Below are 22,637 nucleotides of genomic sequence, written 5' to 3'. Positions count from 1 at the left end.
TTAATTTATTCGATACTAACATGAGAATGGAGTCTGTCCTCATGTCTCCTTACATTTATCTTTATTTGCTGAGTGACAGTCGGATTCTGAAGGTCTCGGGGTAAGTAGTCAGTCTAATAGTATCTGACTAGGTGCATCTACAATACTTCTTGTGGAATTTTGTTCATTGAACATCCCCATAATTGAATGCAATATGTCCATATAGGTTTCAACACTTGTTTATACAATAAGAATTTATTATATATTGATAATTGTGATTTTCTTCCAATTAATCAATATATATTCCTATATTTCAACTCCAGTTTTGCCCTTTTCTTTTTCACATGTTCCTTCCAGTCTCTCCAGCCCGCAAACATTTACTTTAATTAATTTTTATTTTCCAGGTTTGGGTTGAACTATTTTTATTGTTACTTGTTGTAATTTTCCTGTGGTTTCCTCGCAAATCTAGCCATCGCAGTATTTTCCATTTGTAGTATATCGTCTGGCATGTGTAGAGTAGGTAAAGAATTGTCCCAAGTACACTTCCTTGTGGTACACCTCCTTTAGCTTATTTTAATGAAGAGTAGGCTTTTGTTTGACTCTAAGTATTCTGGCTGTAATGTAAGATTTTAATAGATCAATGTATTCTTGAACAAGACCGTCATGATACCGTCACCTTATCGACGTGCTTATAGTACTTATCGGATTATGTTACACCTAAGAATATAGCTGAATATAGTTTTCATACCTTCTTTCGGCGTGATTGATTGAATCATTGAATTTTAACATTCTACATCAGACACATTATGGTCAATATCAGTTTTATTTGGTTTGAGTATTTTCACTAAATGGTCAGCAAATGATTTTTATTGTAATTTTTTCGTATATTTCATTTTTCAGCTACAATTTCCTTGAATTATTTCGGATAATTAACCGCTGTACTTGCACTTTAATTTCTGTACTATTATTCCTAGCAGCTTATTGGATATCCACAACGAATTTTTCTGTTTCAAAATTTAGTTGCTCGACTATCTCAAAGGGTACATTTAGTTGAACTTGATTGTTCAATTCTTCAGAAAATCTTTCCCAGTATGTTTTATTGTTTGTTAATGTTGGTTATTTGTTCTTTTCTCGTTATATTTTCACTTAGTGTCATAATCGCAGCTGTGATTTCCGAACTTAGATTAAAGCTTTCTTCTAATTTCATATAACTGTGGATGTTTCTATAAATTGGATGTTATGTTTTTAACTATGAAAACATCTAACAGGTCTGGGGTTTTCTTTGGACCGGTCGGCCAATAAGTTGATTTTCCAGTTGTCGTGTTAGTTACATGACATCTAATTTCAGCAGCTAGTTTTTGAAATTCGTTGCCTTTAGTTGTCGTCAATCCAGATCCCTATATTGTATTTTTTACATTGAAGTTAGCACCAATTATTCATTTTCCATCTAGGTGATTCAGGACATTTAAATAATCCTTTATAAATGTAAAGTAGTAATGTAAAAAGACTATAAAAATAATTTACCGAATAAATTTAACATTCTACATGAATTTAATAAAGAAAGGAACTACGAAATGATTCAGTAAGCTTTATTATCCACTTATTTCCACTGAATTATCGTTCTGCTCGTAATTCAAAAAAAAACTGAGCTTTCGTCTGAGTTTCTAAACTCCACCAAAAAGTATATCAATGGAGGAACAGCGCGGCACCAGTATAATAATTTTCGAAATCCATAATTTTAAGCGCTCGCTACCGGGATAGTTTTAATAGCGGGGGTCGAACGGCGTGACAGCGGCATGGCGACGCTCTCCGTCGCTTATCAGGCGTTGCGGTGGCAGCGGCGGCGGTAGCGGCGGCGGCGGAGGCGAAGGGCAAGGGACGGGGTCGCCGCTATCGGCCCAATAAGATGCCGCCGGGAGTTGCCATGGTTACACCGGAACAGGGCCCGGAATCATCCCCCGGATTGCCATCTTACGTTGCGGATTCCGGAGGGCGGCGCGGCGGGAGGGGGGTGGGTGGTAGGACGACGTGGAGGGTTTCGAGGATGGAAGGTGATCATTTGCCCCTCGTCGAGCTTAATCTGTCGGACCGGGCGGCGATTTCTATAACTTTCCTACTAATTCCGTTTAGCTACGCGTTTTAATCGAAATGATGTATTGAATCACTTATTGCGTGCAGAATTCACTTAACAGAATAGTGATAACTCTAAGAACAAAAGTTAATAAAAGTAATTTTAGGGACTTAATATATATTAACAAATTTTGTATTTTTTTTGGCGTCAACAGTTTCTTTTCTTTCTTTATTTCGTCTGGAGTTCAACAAAGTAATATCTTGGGACTATTTCTATATACTGACGACTTTTTATTTGCTGACGACACACTTATAATGGTAAAACATGTATCTCTGCCTAGGCTTTAGTAAAAGTACAAGTAGCGTTCAACAAGATCTACAAATGGGCTAGAGACCGGTATATACAGTTTAACAGCTCCAAATCTGTCCATGTTAATTTTGCCATGCGGCTAATTGACAAACGCTTAATTCTATTATTTGACGGATGCCTGATTCCCCAAGCAGGATCAGCTAAATACCTCAGAATATATCTGGAGGGTAGGTTAATCTGGAAACATCAGGTGAGACAAAAAGCAGAGTAAAACAGACTCAAAGTCAAGCAACTGTGCTGGTTAGTTGGAAGATTCTCTCTACTTTATCTAAAATCAAAGATTGGTTTATTAGTCAATCATAAAGCCGATTTGGACCTGTGGTGGTACAAATATGGGATTGTACTAAAACATCGAACCAACTAATGATCTAACGCATTCAAAAGAAAGTTCTACGATTAATTACCAATGTTTATCACTACGTCTCCGAATCATATGGACACACAAAGTGATTTTTTAAGTGAGAAATTTTTTAAGTGTTTTGAGAAAACGTCGGCCTTCTCTTTATTGCTTCAAGCCCCATTATTTTCGTTTATTTTAATAGGTGGGTTATGCTGCTGGGATCTCCTAAGCTTTTTTGTTGCTTTCCACAACGAATAGTCTGTAGCCTCAGTTGGTGTCAAGTTTTCTAGGTATTCTTGAATGCCTTTGTTTTGTTCAATTTGGATTAGTTCTTTCAGCTCTTGTTTTGCCCTATTAAATTTTCTTTTATTCTCTTCAGACCTTTGTTGTTGTCAATTCAGTCGTAATTTTCTTTTTTCTGCTATCTTTTACTATATTGTACATGATATATGTGTATTTTTTCTTAGAAATGTTTCACTATTAGGAGTCGCGGAATAAGCTGCCCCCTGTATATTTTTTGTAAGGTCTATTGCTGCTATTTCTATATCTATTTCAGTTTGTAACGGTAAGTTTAGAGAGATGTTTCGGTCTAAGTTTTCTTTAAATGAGGGCCAGTTAGTTCTATTATTGCAAATAGAAGGGGGTTTATCTTTGATGGTAATTTTTAAAGAAATTGTTACTATTATTGGTGAATGATCAGAAGACAGGTCGAAACATGATTCTGCATGACACTTTTTTGTATCAATATTTTTTGTAATACAGAAATCTATAGTATCTGGTTTTGTATTTCTACCTGAAAGCCAATATGTTGGTTCACCAGTAGAGATAAGTTGTAAATTATCGGTCTTTATTGTTTTTAGCAATTCTCTACCTTTTGAGGTTATTATTCTTGAACCCCATATTAAATATTTTGCATTGTATTCTCCTCCGGCTATAAATCTATTACCTAGCGTACCGAAGAATTCTTGAAAGTGTTCTGCCTTGTTGTTATGTTTGGGTGGGCAATAAATCGCAGACATTATTAATGGTTCATGGACTTCCTCTATGGTTATACTGGTGGCTTGCAGGTAGTCTTTGCGGAATTTTTCTTATCATCTCGAATGATTATGGCTGTACTTCCATGTGCTTTATCACCAGGGTGATTTGTATAATAAAGTTTATATTTGGGAATTTTCAAATAATGTTTGTCCGTAAAATGTGTTTAGGAAACCATCATAAAGTCAATATTTTGTTCAGTCTGGGATTCTCAATCGTTTTTTGTTAATGACTGTAGTCCATTCTGTTTGTGGAGCTTGCGTTATTGCTGATTATTCTAATCTTATATCATAGTGTGCAGGTGATTTGGTTGAATCGCTATGGTTTGCCATTTTTAGATTGTTAATATTTTATTTTATTTACTTCCAAAGTTAAAAAAATAAAATAAATACATTGTTTATTTCAGTACCTTCATTTTTCACTCAATTTCTTGCGCTAGTTTTTGACCAAAAATACTATAAATGAATTTCAAAAGGACTGTTGTAAAATAAGGGAAAATAATTTTTAACACTAAGAAAAATGAAATGAAGTCTTTTTGTCTGGTTACGTAAACCCGTATTCACTACACTTTAGGTCCACAGAGAGACGGATAGCCGCATCTGTAATGCGTTTTTAACACTCAAATAAATAACCGTAATAAAATACTGGGTTTTTTTTGAAGAAAGGTATCTTGGAGCTTGGAGCGTATTAAAAATACGTCTTCACCCTACGATGATTGGAAATGAACTATAAGATATCAAAATGTTACTATTAGTGCTAGCTGTCCACAAGCGATAGCGAAACTATCGCTTTGATCCTTTCTTAAGGAGGAATGTTCGAAACTGTGTGGTTACGTCTGGAAATGAGTAGTGCGGAGTGACTTACTTAGAATTAAGGATTTTGTTTATATTACAATATGATTTAAATGACAATACAATCCCTACAGTCACGTAACAATATTCCCATTCAGAAATAGTTTTGAAAAAACAAATATATTTGTAAAACATCTGGAAGAAAATTCCATCCAAACCAAGGAATGAGCACTCTACAATGCCTCAATTTCAATAACTTTTCTGAGATAATTGCAATAGTTATTTCTAGGGCATTTCGGATTAAATTAAGTATCACTTTAATTTGGAAGAAGCACCTGTCTACGACCTTGGGTCGGGATAGGTTCTTAAGAGAGCAAGAGTCTAAAGAAAGCCCTTGGATAAGTCAACCAACCCATTTAATTATTAATTTATGATTTAAGCTATGCATCAAATTCATGGAAAACTGCTGAAGTCATAATGATACCAAAACCTGGTAAAAATGTAAGTGAAGTGAATCATACCGCCCTATTTCTTTATTACCAACAATGGCTAAACTATTTTGAGAAATTGATTGTGAAACGCTATAAACTTATTCTCGAGCAAAGAAAGCTGATATCATCTCACCAGTTTGGTTTCATGAATGCCTACTTAACAATTGACCAAGTACAATGAATTACAGATTTAATTAAAAAAAATTTTTGAAAATAAAAGTGTGTGCTCTATTGTCATTGTCAAAGGCCTTCTATATAATATGAAGTCACTTTCAATAAGCATCTCTCACTGGTATTAAAATCTTATTCGATTAATCGATACTTATTTGTTAAACATGAATGATCATACTCAGATCTCAAAACGACAAAGGCTGGCGTATCCCAAGGAAGTGCTTTGACCAGTGCTTTATCTCCTTTTAATCAGTGATTTCCCTACAATATTATATAATAGAACTGCTACTTTTCTGATGATTCGGCAGTATTAGCTCCAATCTTCTCTTGATAAAGTTCCAAACTGGACTAAAATATGGCGATTCGAACCACTGTGGAGCTATGGAATTCAGCTGTGAAGCTATGCCAGTGATCCCAATGTAAGTAAGATGCTGTATGTGTATTGTTGATGCCCCTTGGTATATACGCGTTTTTAATATCCATCGCGACCTAGAAATTGATTTGGTTGGGGACACTATCAGAAGATTTGATGGAAACTATCATTGATCATTCCTCAATGAAGAAGGAGAAGTTCAATTCATCATACTCATCGCTTATAATCATTCATAAATTGCAACTTGTCTCACATTGGTGTTCGGTTTATGTTGGGTGGTCATTCAGTAATTAGTCTAATTCCGTATATTTTCCTACGTTTTCGATCTATCAGCCATATTTAAATTCGAAATCATATTTGTACTTGTAATATGTAATATGGAAGAAAAAGTTGCATCTGCCAGTGAAATCATATACGACCTGAATTAATCGGCTAAGCTGCAGGAATGTTAGCTTCTCTAAGTCGGTTTGCGTTAAGAAATGTTACATCAAGACTAAAATCCAGCTTTTTCAAGAAACCGTTCATTTAAAACGCGACATTCAGTGAACAGTCTGTCTGGACATGTCTATCGAAATGAAGAATTAATCACATACTTCTGTGACGAAACAAAATTAACACAGATTAAAACGCGGTTTGAAAATTAAGAGGTTTACATTAGGAGGTCAATTTATTCTGGCCAGAACAGTTGCGGTCGATATCGCCAACTGTGACGAAAATATTCCACGTAATGCAGCACCAACAACAGACTGTAGGTTGAGAAGCAGGTTCTCTCGCCGTATCGGCTATGAATTTATGATGATGATGATGATCCACTAAGGCATGCTGTTGACCAGAATGAATGGCATTCCGATGGAGCCAAGCGTGATGAAATATGCCATATATAGGAAAACTGGACATCCCAAATTCAAAACCTCTAAATCTCGCGAGCAACGTAAGCTTGATGATGGTTGCCTGTTTCCTTGCCAACGAAATCGTTGCATTTCTCTAATCAAGTTTTGCTCAGATTATTCAATCATTGATTGTAACATTCAAAAGTTATTGTTTGGCCAGTCCAGAAGCTTCTACCTTCAGGATTCTTGTAAAAAATGTTTATCACCGATGAAAATTTCGGAGAAAATCACACCTCTGGTCGTCCAACAGTTGTAGAATTTACCTCGAAATTCTCGAATGTTTTCCTTTTGATGCAAACGTTTCGAATAAAGTGAGTAAACTCTTGTGGAAATCCACCTTTTGGATGGAAAACAACAGCAACTCCAAAAAAATGACTAAAACCATAGAAATCCACCTGAAAAACAGGAGACTAATATTATTCGAAGTCAGTACTGTGGCGAGATTTTGTGAAGAATGTTGGTCTATGGTGAAGAAGTTCTACGACACCAAAAACCTATTGGATTTTAATTTTTTTACAAATTTCAAGGTTACATTGAATGCGAGTCCACAGTGTATATACATCATTGGAAATCCTTATAAATTGCAAATGAAGAATTTTATTAGAATATGAGAAGAGAGAATATGGGAATATCGTTATATTTCCAAGCAGAAATGTTCTAAAATACACGAAGAACTACATATCATTATCATCAAGCATTTAAATCACATACTATCTCTTCGTACTATTTATTGCTTTGGTCGACACTAAATGCTCTGATTGATCAGCACTTGTATCTCTAGGAATATATCGAAAAAAGTTGACCACTTGATATATTTAACATGTATGGTGTATTTTACAAAAATAAAGCCAAGCTATATAAGTATAGTTCATATTTACCACTATACTATTTTAAATATTACACTTATTTCATTTTCTGTTACCTAAATGAACTGTAGTATATTAAAACAAGTTGTACTAGATGTTTGTTCGACGAAAAACCTTACGTATCAGAAAGAGCCTTGGCGATGTCGACGAGAGATGGAGCGAAAACAATCGCGAATCGACGCGACGATAAGGGGACGCAATTATGCGGTGCGATCCAACATGGCGGCCGGATGAACCGCATCAATCACTCCACACACGTCAATTAGAGCCCGGAACCGCGTCACTATCAATTTGAACGTCGGTCGGGCTCCGAACCGATACCATAACCTATATCGATTCGCCCTCTGATCAACCCGCCACCCCTTCACGGTCTCATTTTTCGCCCGGTTGTTTTTTTTCATTATAGCAATATTTCATTTCATTAGGATTCACCGATATCGCGTTATTGATAATTAATAAATTTGTAAATACTTGTTTATATATATGTTTTATATGTTCCTTGGAGTTGTTGTATATATATATATATATATATATATATATATATATATATATATATATATATATATATCTTCACTTACTTATAGAGTAAGTGAAGCCAACACCTTTTGCACAATTTCCTTATAATCTAGTAGTTTCTTATATTTTTAAACATTATTATATTATAATTTTATACTTTACTGGTAATTTTATTTTATTAATATTCGAATTTGAGTTATTGCTTTTGAGTATATTCTAGCTTCTAACTTTTAATGATATGATGTTGGTTGATTTTTTTCCATTCTAGCGATACTTCATTTCATTAGGATTCACCAATATCGCGTTATTGGTAATTGATAAATTTGTAAATACTTGTTTATACGAACATACCAGCAGAATTCGAACCCGCGATTATCGCAACAGTAGGAGGACCGTCCAGTCGCCTTTACCACTGTGGCAACCAATCCAGCAGTTCAGAAATTATTGCGTCATCTTTGCCATGTAGTTAATGTATTCTTGTTCTTGTTTTCATTGTACGATTTGTCTCCAATTTAGTACATATATTCAGCATATATATTTAGTATATATATATATATATATATATATATATATATATATATATATATATATATATATATCCCAGGAAAATGATCTCAGTCACCCTAGTAACCAGGCTCGGTAAGACCGGTTGTTTATTGGGATGATTTCTAAGTTGGTTACTTGCACTTACAGTCGGTAGGCTTAATGCCGAGGTCCGTGGTTCGGAGACCACGTTAAACTATAGGTACAGTCCAGATAAACCATTACATTATGCACCATTACCATTTGCTTGACGTTTCGTTGACCACATAAGTATAACCAAGAGGTCTAATTGTTTTTGGAGGAATTATTCCCTTTTGTTTTCCATCACCGCCCCCCTTCCTAACGACCGAAGATGAATCGGCCGCCCTCCCGGGAACAGTCTTTTATTATTCCTGTTTCATTGTATCGGGCCATTCTTTATTTTTTTCTGTTCCCGCGAAACTTTTGTCGGGACGCGAGGACTCTCTTTCTTTCGGGGCCGCCGTCGCCGCTCCTTTGTGGCGTATTGTCTTCTTTTTTGTCTCCCGGTTTTTAAAAGAGGGCTCGCGGCGATTACTGTTAATAGGTCTTTGTTGGCGAGACCTTCTCGAAATTGGTTAATTGAGGGTGTTTTCTGCGCCGAACTGCGGAAGGCCACGGCAACGCTGAAAAGAAAAATAATGGCGCGACCCCCATCTCCCCGCTCCGCGTCACGGGTTTTATTCCCTTTTTTCTTCGTCTTTTTCTTGTGCTTCATTCTATTCCAATTCATTAACACGCAGGATAATTCTTATGTTTATGCGAAAAAATATAATTATGTGTTATATTTGGTAAGGGTTGGGAAATTAAGAATACATAATGCATTGGGGGAAAAATAATTTCGTATTTTTTACGTTTTCAAAACGAATTTATGTAAAAGCCTTTATGCACAAACTTTCACTGTAGAACCTTTCTGGATGAAAAGGTGAAACAAGTGATTTTCACAAGCCTCTTTTGAAGTAAACTTCATTAAACGCCATTATTATGTAAAGTTAGTCAGAGTTATGTAAAAACCGGAACTGGCAGTCGGACAGAGCAAAATTCGACTTATTCGACGGATTCATCTAAACTTATTAGTTAATACATCGAATAATACTATTCAATTAATTTTTCTTTTATTATTTATTATGGCATTTAGTAAATTAACACTAATAAGCCATTTATTTTTTTATCCTGATTTGCTACGGCTTTAAAATTACAAAGTAATTATTCTGCTATAGATACTTTGGGCTTTTGGATTATTTGTATGATATTTCTATTGCTTTGGATGATAAAACTGCAGATTTGAACATCGTAAGTACATACTGACTTCATTCATTTACCCAATAACCAGGTACAATTTTTTATACTTTAGCTTGAGTTCTAAAAATTTTTTAAAACATTTACTTCCACCTGAGTTTAACATCACGGGTCATGCCATTGGACTGTATATCCATATGGGATTACTTATGATTATATGGCTGATTTATATATACTGGCTTGTGTAATCTTTTTGGCGGTGAAATCAATACGCACTGATTTATTTGTAAACATTTTGATGCGCCATCATTTTATTTCGGCTATAGCTGTTTCTGTATGTGTATATTTTGATTAAATGTAGGTAAGTCCATAGCCTACAGCAGATAAAGGACTGGCCCCAATACACTTCAATGTGGTACACCTGATTGTATCTTCCTCAAGTCACAGTAGGCATCCTCTTGTTTGACTTTGAAGTATTGGTCAGTTATATATGACTCTAAGCGTTTTGAATATTGGTCAGGCATTTTACTTTTATGTTTTAAGCGCTCAAGCCAAACTTTCTCGAAAGCTTGAGCAACATCAGGAAATATTGCGGAACAAAATTTATTTTCTTCTAATTATCACTGCCGGATAACTGCGAATGAATATCAGTAATCTTAATGATAAAGTTCTTATTATAATTAGAATTTTGGTTCCAAATTCAAGCATATTTCCTAGATAATAATATTCCTATACTCACAACTAAATAGTTTAATCTTGATTTTAAGAGCATTAAATTAACATCAAACATCTTCAGTGATCAGCACAATAGCCAGACTTCAACATAATTAATTCGTTATGGAGAATTTTAGAGAAAAGTGTGAAGAGTAACATTACGTTGAGAACTATTCTCTACGAATCTATTCTTCGAAGGATTGCAGCTGTTTTCAAAAACAAATCTCAATTTTACACTATATTATGTTTATTTATGTTAAATGAGTGACACATTATTTTTAGCCTCTCTATAATGATTGAAGGACAGTCATGTGTCTATTATGACATATAATAGATACATGTCATGACAAATAGCATGTACTTCTCGCGTATTTAGGTAACCTAAAATCGATTTAAGCAAGTTTTTAAAGAATTCGAAATGTCGAACTTCTTGGCCATTCGCTATGTAGTCTTGAATTGGTATCCAATTACTAGTGTTTTCATTCAAGTGTTTTAGAGACGCTTCAGTAATAAGGAAAATGTTTTCTAAACTATAAGTTTTCATTGAAATTCATTTTTAGATATCAGATAGTTTTATCTAAAATCCCGATATATAAAATAAAACCGTGGACAGTATTAAAGAACCATTTTTATTTATAATTTAAACACTAATTAAAACCCCTACAACTATTATATGTTAAAGGTATCTATATATATATATATATTATATAAACTATATTTCGCCGATTTTATTTTTATATAACAAGTCATAAATATTGTCGAATTTATTTCGCCTCGCATTTCGATCATCAAAATTGTGATCGTTTTAGGTCGAAATCGATAAATAAATTTAAATGTTTTGACATAAATTTAAAATTAAATCGCATTTCTATTGTTTATTGTTATTTGATTTCGATTTAAATTAATATACCATAAAACTAAAGGATGGAATAATGGACAGAAAGTGTGATAATTGAATATCTATCATGTACTAACTAATATTCATCAACGCAAAATGAATATTATAAATGTCAATATCAAATTGAGATAGTTGCTCAGACGTTAAAACTTTCTATTATGTTTAGAATTATTTCCCATCACCTCTTACATTATCATGTAAGAGTGTGATACTATGCTTGTTATAATGAGGGTGACTACATATATATCAGATACTTACATGTATGTGTCCAACGATATATATTAATGAAGAAGCTAAGTATTAATGTAAAAAAACCGTTAAACAACTTGACCTAACTACTAAATTTTATGGTTTTCAAATTTCTTTCAAATATATAAAATAATTTTTATTAATATTAATTTCTTCAGAGTGTACCGACGCTAATTATGGAATGCCCAAAGTTGAATGTTCGATATTCATTACTTTTATTATTTGATTTAGAGAAATCTATAGTCGATCAAACACTTTTGAACATAAGTACTTATAGCGATGCTCCATCATGTTCCAATTGTCAATTTCGATTTCAAGGATTTAAAACAAGAGAGAATTTGGATGGAGATTGGAAGAAAAGATGACAGCGAACGGCCTGGAAGTCCAAAGAGGTTTAAAGGTAATAAATTACAAGATTTATTGGAGGAAAACACAGCTTAAACTCTTGAAGAATGCTCAGCTGGCTTAGAAGTTTATAAGTTAACCGTTTCCTGACGTTTATATGTGATGAGGATGCTCCTAAATGAGAGAAAATCGCTACTGCATATAATTGCCATTTCGAACATCGTGGTTCCATCCACTATGGTATATTGTCAGCTTTGATGAAAGGCCTACCATTGACCTACAGTGATAATTGCAAGTGCAAAAGTCATGAGTTAAGCTTGAAGAACCATCCATATCGACTCCGTAACGGAATATTTTACTAATCATGTAATAATGGCTATAAAGATTTGCTGTACATCTTTGCTATTAACGTCATTTGAACAAATCTAATGTCGCAAAACAGGCCAACAATAGTGAGTTCCAACAAAAGTCATCATGTTGCCTAAAAATGCTCTGCTACACATTCCAAGAGTTATGAAAGATAGACAGTTATAGCTTGAATATGAAGTGCACCCAGCGTGGTCACAAAATATATTGCTCATGGTTTCGAAATGTTGAAGAGGTGTGAAAATGGATCAACGATTGGATCGTTTTGGTAAAACCAACATCGTTATTTCGAAATGGTATTGCTATGTTGCTATGGGAAATAAATATAAAAAATATGAAAAATTAATCAAAATACATTAAATATATATTGCTTTCCAATTTTTCTAAATAAATACCTTTTTATCATGAGAAAGTTAATATCAGCCTTATTCAATTTTATAAAAGATTTTTTTCTGATTACACACGTAATTACAGGAAAAACAATCAGGTTATATGCAAAATCGGTGGTATGCAAAACAAGAATCTATCACAGTATGCAGCATTAGTTTTTGGTATTGTTTAATAAGTAAGAAGTATGATAATTCAAGTTCTTGAGTTGTATAATAGCAGCTTGTTGCTGCTATACAAATAATTTGACTGAGAAATTCTTGTTCATATACCTCAAGCTATTAGTTATTTCTATTGCCATATAATATTTGCATAATAAATATTAATCCAATAAATTGTAACCAAAATAAAAAATGTTCATGTAAAAACAGAAAAATATGTTAATGACAAGATCCGAAATACATTTGTGTGTAATATGTACAATCCGAAGGTCCATATTACCATGAGTTTAGTGATTTTCAATATAAAGATTCAAAATAAATGGTAAATGTTTGACTGAAGAATGATGCTATTCTGGTTATTCATTCTATTTTAATGTGACATAGGCAAAACTATTAAGTGTAATATATGCTATTGATCTGTTGAAAGTCTTCACAACACTAATTCCGAGTTCGAGCGAATTTTTAACCTAATGGTGAACCAGAGAACTCACATCACTTCTTTGAGTATGAGAACTTTGACCAGTGTTTATGTATTCACCACCGTTTGTCTTATGGTAGAGATATTGGAAATAAATAGACTAGCTCGCTAGCTCTACAATCTGTGGAATTCTCCCGAATATAATTGCACTCCAGTCTCAAAAATGTTAAGAGTTACACCGAAAATTACACCAAAATATCAAAAAGTTTAATTAATTCTATATAATATATTCTATATTAACTAATTTTATGACTTACGACTTTATTTGAACGTACCTGGACGTTTGACATCAATGTCAGTGTTGTCTCGTAATCGACTACCTCCATCTTGAACACTGTCCTGTGAGTTTCTGGTGCTAGCAGTGGTGACGTTGTACAGATCGCTAAAAGCGCTGGTATTACCAAAAAATGACGTCCTATCCTGAAAGATTACACATAATGTATCGATGAATTATATAAGATATAAAAAATTCTTACTTGTAATGCCGCTTTAGCTTTTTCTACGCTTTGTTTCAGCTGTTCGAAGGTGCTGGGATTACAGAATCGGTATGCCGGCCAATCGGCCGCCGTCGCAAACTCCTCGGTCTTGATGCCGAGCGGACATGAGGTGGCGGTACTACGTTTCAGTTCCAGAGCTCCCTGGTACGAGCAAGAACTCTCGTACATCTTACGACGAATATTGCACTTTTTCCTGGAAAAAATATTGTTCTATCAATATTTGTTTTCATAACTCTAATGGCTTAAAAAAACTTTTACAGCATCAAATCTCACATCATATTAGACGGTCCTTTTTTTCAAATAACCAGGACCGTATTAGTGGTGATATATAGTATCTCCCTCCTGAGGAAACGATTAAAGGTAGGTACGTGGTTGTTTTCTTATATAAACATCCCTAAAAATTGTATCAAAATTATTTGTAAGTATCTGTGAGTTTGCCTTTGATAATATTCGGAATTTCGCTAATTTAGTCAAATTTCCATAGTATACTCTGTATAAATGGTTTCCTAAATTTTGGTGTCCCTAAATTTTCCATCAGTCATCAGTTGAGAAACTTAGCTACGGCAATCCACCTTTGATACATGTACATCCTTAATTGCAAGCTGCTGTCCAAATTTCAATGGTCTATGTTGGTTCAGCAGCTTTATAGCGTTACGCCTTAACCTACAATGCTTTTGCTAGAAGTTCTGGACTAAGGATATTTTTATATAAGTTTTCAAACTGTAATGTTAATGGCTAGGGGATTTTGAACATCTTCAATCCTTTTTTGGTTACATTACAGATATTTTTATCCGAACTCCACTAAAATATATCAAGTAATATTTCGAATAACTGCAGAATGGTTTTCAATCCAATATCAACCTACTATTCATACTATTCATAATAAGTAATGAGATATTTTATCAAAAAAAAATTAATTGTTAATATTAATTGTGTTTGTTACTTCTAAACGACATTGGGAAATATTAAAAAATGAGGTAATATATGGACAAAGTTCATTTTAATTATAGTTAATCTAGGATGTTACCTAAACAAACCGAACTATCTGAACATAAACCTAAATGTAGGAGAAGAGAAGTGAATAGATTCTGAAAGAGAGCGGTTATTTTACAGATAGTGTTCTTTATTTTGAATAAGGCAACACAGGAATAATATTCAACAATGTTGCCTTCAAAAGAAGAGATAACTGATCAACTCTATAAAATATCCAATAGATTAAAGCTTAGGTTTTTGTGAAAATTTAAGACTTTTGATTCAGAAAAACTTAATTTGTATTAATGTAAAAAAATTCAGATTAAAAAACGTTTAACCATAACTTTATTTCTCTTGTAGAGCAATCTAATAATGTAAATCCATAGAAAACAGCCGATCAATATCAAGTTATATTATCTCCATATTCAGTTACCATCAGTGATTAATGTTTATAAGCTATTGCCTTCAAGAGTCAGAGTACAGGAATGTATAAAATATTATATATTATTGAATGATATTTGAAAATATTTTCTATAAAATTCATAATCTTAAAAAGCTTCCCCCTATCAATCATCCCTAAACAGAAACAAAAATATATATATATATGTATATATATATATATATATATATATATATATATATATATATATATATATATATATATACTACACTCTAATATCTACAGTACAATATAATATTAACCCACACTATTATTTCACAACAATAAAACCTTACTAGTTCTATATCTTTCCCTATAGAACCGAACCGACAAAGCTATAAGATATATTAAATTTTGCTATGTCATTTTTAAGATATTAAAAATTATATTTTGTTTTAAAATGGGTACCATGACACGAATAGGCTAGATGACTACTTTTTGATAATTCTACGTATATATTTTACCTGGAAAAAAAGTTATATAGACTCGAATGCTAACTAGACAAAAGGAATTGGGTTATGATAGAACTCACTGAACATTCACTACTGACCATATATTCTCAAAGTATAAAGAAAACTATTAATTAAATTCAGGCCTTCAACAAGTGTCAATGAATTTCCATCATGGTCAATCAAGTCAATATCAAATATGTGGTTGCTTGTACATCAAGTATTTCGATAGGCTATACTTCACCAAGCTAAGCGCGACATATATTTTATTGAGCAATCTGATTTGATCAAGTTTTTACAGTCCCAGCCTGGTTACTGACGTGACTGGGATCATTTCTCTTATCGGACTTTGTTTGCACTCTTTCCTAGGACAATTACAAATATTTAACAATCATAAACATGAATTTACGACCATGCCCCAGCAGGATTCGAACCTGCGACTATCTCAACAGTAGGTTGACCGTCCTGTCGCCTTTACTACTGCGCCACCAAGGGGGACAATCCCACTGTTAATTCTATAATAAATATGTCTTTAAAAACCCTATATTATTATTGGAAATCAATATTTTTGTAATGGTTTATTACAGTCACATAACTTCTTGGCGGAAAATTTCATTTCCCAGTATTCCAAAATTGTTTTTTTGCTTGCTAGGTAAAAAGAGCAGTGTTTTCTATCACGTATTGTGACTGGCGATGAAATATGTGTACATTGCGATAAGGGCACACAAGTAATGAGTTACTCCAGGAGCGACATTCAAAGCACCGAGAAGGAATATTCATTGCCATAAATTCTTTATTTTAGTTTACCGATGTCAACTGAACTGTATTGTTGCAAAAAATACAGCCATATTTTTAATAAATGCTTTTTTAAAGTAAAAAAAAAGATCGCAGTACATGCAAGCACCGAATATATAAAATATTGACTCTGAGGAAACTTAACATACATTTCATAATTCGAAGATAACGATGAAAAAGCTGAATTGTTCGCACAATATTTAGCTAACATATTTCAACATAATGATATAGAATCTACCATGGATATATCTCTTGTTTATCAACCCGATGTAGATATAAATCTAATTTCTCCATTGGAAGTTACCACTGAAATTGATAACCTCAATCCTAAAAAGGCACCTGGTATAGATGACGTTTGACATGGATTATTGAAGGAACTGCCACGAGAAGCAATCATTATGTTGACATATATATTTAATGCTTGTTTAAGGCTGAAGCATGCTTTTCCGGAATGCTTTAAAGTGGCACAAAGGATTATGCTCAAAAAACTAACAAACCTGCAGAACAAGTCGAATCTTACAGGCCTGTTTCGCTACTAGCTGCAATATCAAAGCTATTTGAGAAACTAATATTTAAGCGCATTAAAATTTTGTAATAATACCAGATTTCCAGTTTGGTTTTCGAAATCACTATTCAGCAATCGATCAAGTGCACAGAGTAACTGCGGCTATTGAAAAAGCGGTTGAGGAAAACAAATACTACCCTGCAATATTTCTGGATGTCTCACAAGCTTTTGATCGGGTTTGGCATTTGGTATTGATTTGTAAGATGAACAAATTGTTACCGCGTAACTATTGTCAATTGCTGGAGTCATATCTTTTCGGAAGAAAATTTAGAGTATCGCACGAATTGGCGTTCTCGACATTTAAAACTATTTTGGTTGGAGTTCCACAAGGTAGCGTCTTAGGGCCTTTCCTATATCAGCTCTACACTGCTAATATTCTAGCAACAAAATAAATACTACTTGGAACCTTTGCTGATGACAAAATTATTATGGCAAACGATATATCTCTGCCTAAGGCAAGTGGCAGTCAACAAAATATAGAAATGGACGAAGTATTGGAAAATTCAACTTAATAGCTCCAAATCTGTCCACTATAATTTTGCATTGCGGCGAAATAAAAAAAAACGTAACTATATCACTCAATGGATGCCCGATTTCTCAAGCAGTATCAGCTAAATACCTTGGTATCCATCTTGACAATAGATTAAATTGAAAACATCATGTTAGACAAAAATCAAAAAACATTATAACCAAAATAAAACAACTATACTGGTTAGTCGGAAGAAACCCTCAACTTGATCTAAAATCAAAAAGGTTGATCTCTAAGACAATTATAAAGCCAATTTGGACATATGGAGTGCAAATATGGGGTTGCACTAAAAATTCAAATCAACTAGTCAAACAACGCTGTCAAAACAAGTTTCTTCGATTGATTACCAATGGCTATCGCTACGTAACCAACGAAGAACTGCACGATGACCTGAAAATCAAATCGATTACTAAATCATACCAACGTGGAAGCAATACAACTGCTGGATAGTGTTCAGGATGTCAGGAGATTGATATAGTACTACTATAGCTATAGTGTACACTATTGATATAGTATATAAGTTATTATAATTTTATAGTTAAGGAATACATATTGATGTAATTCTCGCACTCGTCTTGCTTGTGAATTAATCCAAGTACAAAGGAAAAGTAGTAATAAATTAATTGTAAATTAAGATTATACTAAGCGTATCTAATAAATATATTATAAAAAAATAATTCAAAGAAAATAATAAACATGCAATATTGCCAAAAATGTGATGTTCTAAATGATTTTGAAACAGGAAAGGGCCGAGCAACTTGTTGCAAATCAGGTATAAACCTGCTATTTGTTTTTAACAAATTATTTTAATAAATGCCATTTGGCATTTCTTAATTTAGTTGAATGATATCTCAAATTAATCAATTAAAATATAAAACAATTATAACATTAAGCTGATTTTAGATAAATGATGAATAATTTTGTAAAAAATTTGAATTTAGATTCGTTTCAATAAAAACAATGTAACGGCATGCATTAAATTAAAACTGTGTTATCTCTGATAGTGGCGGTTTACCTCATGGTGTGACAGATCGATAGGTATCAACGGTTCTAGTTAGGCGTCAAGCGACGGACGACACGGACGCGTTTTTCGCGACATTTTCCCGATGACTCGTGACGGACGTGGCGCGACGACGACTTGAGGAGGCAGCGCCGGTTGTCGCGTCCGAACTGGCGATTGTTCGCTTCCGTTTCAATTAGAGAACAGGAAAAGCTCCCTCATCTCATTATGCAGCGTTTTACGAAATTTATTTTTAGCGTGATGCGCCGACCGCCAGACAAAAAACCGATGCCGAAACGTATATTGTTCTTGCGACAAGAAATTTTTACGGCAACGTGCACGAACTCCTTATTTATATTTTTTTAATTAATCGGAATATTATGGAAATTGTATTACATTGTTGAAACTCTCTAGTTATATATTAATACAAAAAACAGAGTAAAAATATATAATACATCGGCTTCAGAATCATATAAATATTGATTTATAATAATAACATATTATACCATTACAGATTATTAAAAATACATTCACTTTAAAATTAGAAGTTTAAGATTTGACCATAAATAAAAGCGCAAATTTTCAAAATTCGCCATGTTAAGTCAAATACCAATAAGAAGCGATACGAAACATTGACGTCACTTACCGTTTTCTGACCACTATTTACGCTTTCCAACGTTTGAACATTTTAATGCGTTTCGATATTACTTGGATTATTTATTTTATATTTTAGAGCTAAAACATTTGCTTTGTACTACCAACCGAAAGAAACGATAAACGAAAATTGAATGAGGTTGATTGTACCGGGATTTATTAAGGCTAGTGCCTAAATTTACCCTGTATCGATTTATCAGTGGTGACTGTAATTGAAATAATAATTTTAAAAACTATACTAAAACTTTTATAGAATTGAAGTGGGTGAATATTTCAGACACATTGACCATGAAATGTGGTAGAATTTTGAAGAACCGTAAAAAATAATATAAAACTATAAGATTTGGCATAAGAAAATTTATAAGTGCAGGTAATAAGGAGAACTGTGAGTACAATCTTATTGAAATAAAGTGCCATATATTTGCTAAGACATGGCTACCATATATTTCACATAGCTACCAAAATATCCATTTTACAACACATGAAACACCACAGCACAACACAAAACAGTTTAAACCATATACATTTGATGATGGAAGTTTGATTTTCTTAAGCCTTTAGCTCTATTATTGTATTATTGTATCACATTACCTTTGCTAAATCGCTAATCGCTAATTGCTAACATTTTTCTGTTTATTTTCTTGTGTACTTCATCAAGTATTTTACAAAGTCTGCATCTTGACATGTTCTAACATATTCAGTTCTCCTATGAAATTTAAAACTATATCTCTGATTGTTTGACTTCAGTACCAACATCATACATGTACGTAAGTAAAAATGAGTGGCAAACATAGTATTAGAAAGTGTGTTAGGTGTAGAGGTTTGTATTAAATATTACTGAACTAAACATATTATGTGAGTTCGTATAGGCAGTATTTCCACTTTATTTGGATTGAAAGTTTAAAAGTTAAGCTCCTGTTCTCAAAATGTACGTGATTTCTTGTTTCGTGTTTTTTTTTCGTAATATGTAAAGATGAAAGATGTAATAGAAATATTCATTGATTTAAGGTTATCCTGATATATAAAATATAATTCTCGTATTACCTTGGTATATTATAGCAAAGTTTTCTTAACCTAACTATCTTTATAAATATGAATCCATTTAAAATTGCAACTATGAATAGTAACACAAGTTACAAAGTATAATAATCATAAACGTGCATTCTATTCTAGCAGTTGGAAAACTATCCAATCGCTTTGATTGCTAACGCTGAATCAGTAAATTTGATTAGAAAATCTTAATCTGCCGCAACTATAAGATATTACATGAAAACAAGCAATTAAGGAATAGTGTAAACACACATATTTGGCTTCGTGACTGTTTTTTGCAAAAATTCAACTATAATCATTTTGCAAGCATCATATTCAAAAATTGCTTTCAAGGGAAACTGAGTAGGTATAAATAGGGAAAGCGAATACAATAGATAATACATAAATCTTCTAGATCACTCTAGGATTCAATAAAAGTATATTTCAATTCAAAATATTTAATATGATATGTAAAAATATATTCATTAAGGAAAAACATAATCATTCTATACGTAAAATGAAATGAAAATAGAACATTAATTTACATCACAAATAAAAGAAATTTCAGTTATTTTTAAATTTCGTATGTAACTAAAAATAATTATAAAATACAATATTCTACGGTTGTCGGAATAAATACCACTATTCACTGAATATTCACTATTGGTTTAATTAATTAGAAATATAATATAAATATATACACTTATGAATATGTTTAAATATTAAAAAAATATTTTGATGATACAAAAAAAGTATTTCCTAAATATCCATATTTAAAGTCTCATACTTATTATAATTATGGTATTATTTCAGTTATTAATCAACAGTTCTCTATATTTATTATTTATTTAAAAAATTTATAGCCATTTCGAGTGTATGTAAAAATTGCGAATGTAGAGTACAAATTATTGCCATCGAATATTAAAAGCTATCTTACATATAATTCCAATTTATTTATGTTATGAGCACTTTATATTAAATAACACCATAATAACATAAAAAACATACAAAAACAACATAAAAATATAAAAAATAAGCGAATGCAATTATAAATAGATTTTAATATTCAAAAAATAAGTTTTGATGCTAATATAGTAAAACACTGAATATTCCTTAAATATCCATATTTAAAGTCTTAGACATATTATAATTACAATTTATATTTTAGTTTCTAATGAGTTTTATTATTTATTAATGAAATACATAGCCATTTTCGAACATACCTAAGACATGCTGGTATATTGCCATCGAAGATTAAAATATATCTTACCTACAATATCAATTTATTTATTTTATGAGCACTCTGTATTAAATAACATCACATATTTTTATGGTTAGTGTTCCACCGTTAGAGTTAATTATATTAGTTAATTAAACACTGAAGAAAAACTGTTTTATCTAATCGTTATGTTGACGAAAAACAGAGAAAAACCACAAAACGGGTCATTATCGATAAGAATGGTTCCTGCTGGAGGCAGATATTCTTCCCCGAAGCGACGTGAAAGACGTCGTCGCCGTCGTCGTCGTTCCCCGGTACCGTTCGACGACAGCGAGAGCTTAATTGGCGCGAACGTTTCGCAGGAATTGTTCGTTTTGACAGATCGGGACAGGAAAATCTCAGGAAATGTACTCTGGTCCCGTGGAATACGGCGCGCCAACAGGAATGGCAGGAAGCAATATCGCAAGTGGCTGTTCCTAAGGGGCGGGGCGGACGGACCGCCCGCCTGCCCCACCCTGCGGGGTTGCTCATCCCGGTTGCCGCGCTCCTGCTCGGCCGGGTGCGTGGCGGCGTGCAGGGCGACGGGAGCGAGACGGGGATGGACGAACGGACGGACGGACGAGCGGATGGATGGTTGTGCGTGCGGGCTCGATTGGCTGGAAGTGGTGGATCGCGATCGCTCAAATTGAATTAAAAACGTCAATTTGCCCGCCGACTTAATTATTTTTACTTATTGCAGATTTCGTCTGTTTCCTTCTCATTTTGATGCAGTTTGAAATCAAAAAGATCCACTTATTTCTATTACAACTGCTGTTGAAAATAATCAAACCGATACCTACAAACCAGTTTGGGTTTATTAATAAAAATTAAACAATTGATGAGGTTCATAGAATAACAAATACAGTTGAAAAAACCAATGAAATTAAAAATGTATATACAGCTATATTCTTAGATGTAGCACAAGCTTAAAATGTTACCGAAACTATTCACTAAACTATTACGATCTTACATCACAGCCAGAGTCTAAACAAGCGGAAGCATACATTACAACACGAGTAGTAAAAGAAGGTGTACCACAAGGAAGTGTGCTGGGGCCAATTCATTGGTTGTATTTTCTATATTTTTATAAAATTAATAAATAACGGTCACATAATGTAAGCATCACCATTTTATCTCCATTCACCGAGCCACATTATACC

At 33.2% G+C, this 22,637-nt stretch overlaps 1 protein-coding gene across 1 annotated transcript in view; it reads right to left on the bottom strand.

Annotated features, from left to right (window-relative positions):
- Ets65A (DNA-binding protein D-ETS-3) overlaps positions 1 to 18,690 on the bottom strand; it is a 158,399-nt gene extending 139,709 nt beyond the window's left edge. The window contains exons 1-3 of the mRNA XM_076407008.1: positions 18,552 to 18,690; positions 13,767 to 13,980; positions 13,566 to 13,710 (exon numbers count right to left, since the gene is read on the bottom strand). Of these exons, the coding sequence (XP_076263123.1) occupies positions 13,566 to 13,710; positions 13,767 to 13,980; positions 18,552 to 18,556 (364 nt within the window). The 5' untranslated portion in view covers positions 18,557 to 18,690. The remainder of the gene's footprint in view (positions 1 to 13,565; positions 13,711 to 13,766; positions 13,981 to 18,551) is intronic.
- Positions 18,691 to 22,637: the final 3,947 nt, after the last annotated feature.

This window comes from Rhynchophorus ferrugineus, unplaced genomic scaffold (genome assembly GCF_030347505.1).
Source record: "Rhynchophorus ferrugineus isolate W39M unplaced genomic scaffold, kcgeb_rfMv2 rfM6, whole genome shotgun sequence".
In the NCBI taxonomy this organism is placed as follows: Eukaryota; Metazoa; Arthropoda; class Insecta; order Coleoptera; family Curculionidae; genus Rhynchophorus; species Rhynchophorus ferrugineus.
This window is presented reverse-complemented; position numbering and strand designations above follow the sequence as displayed.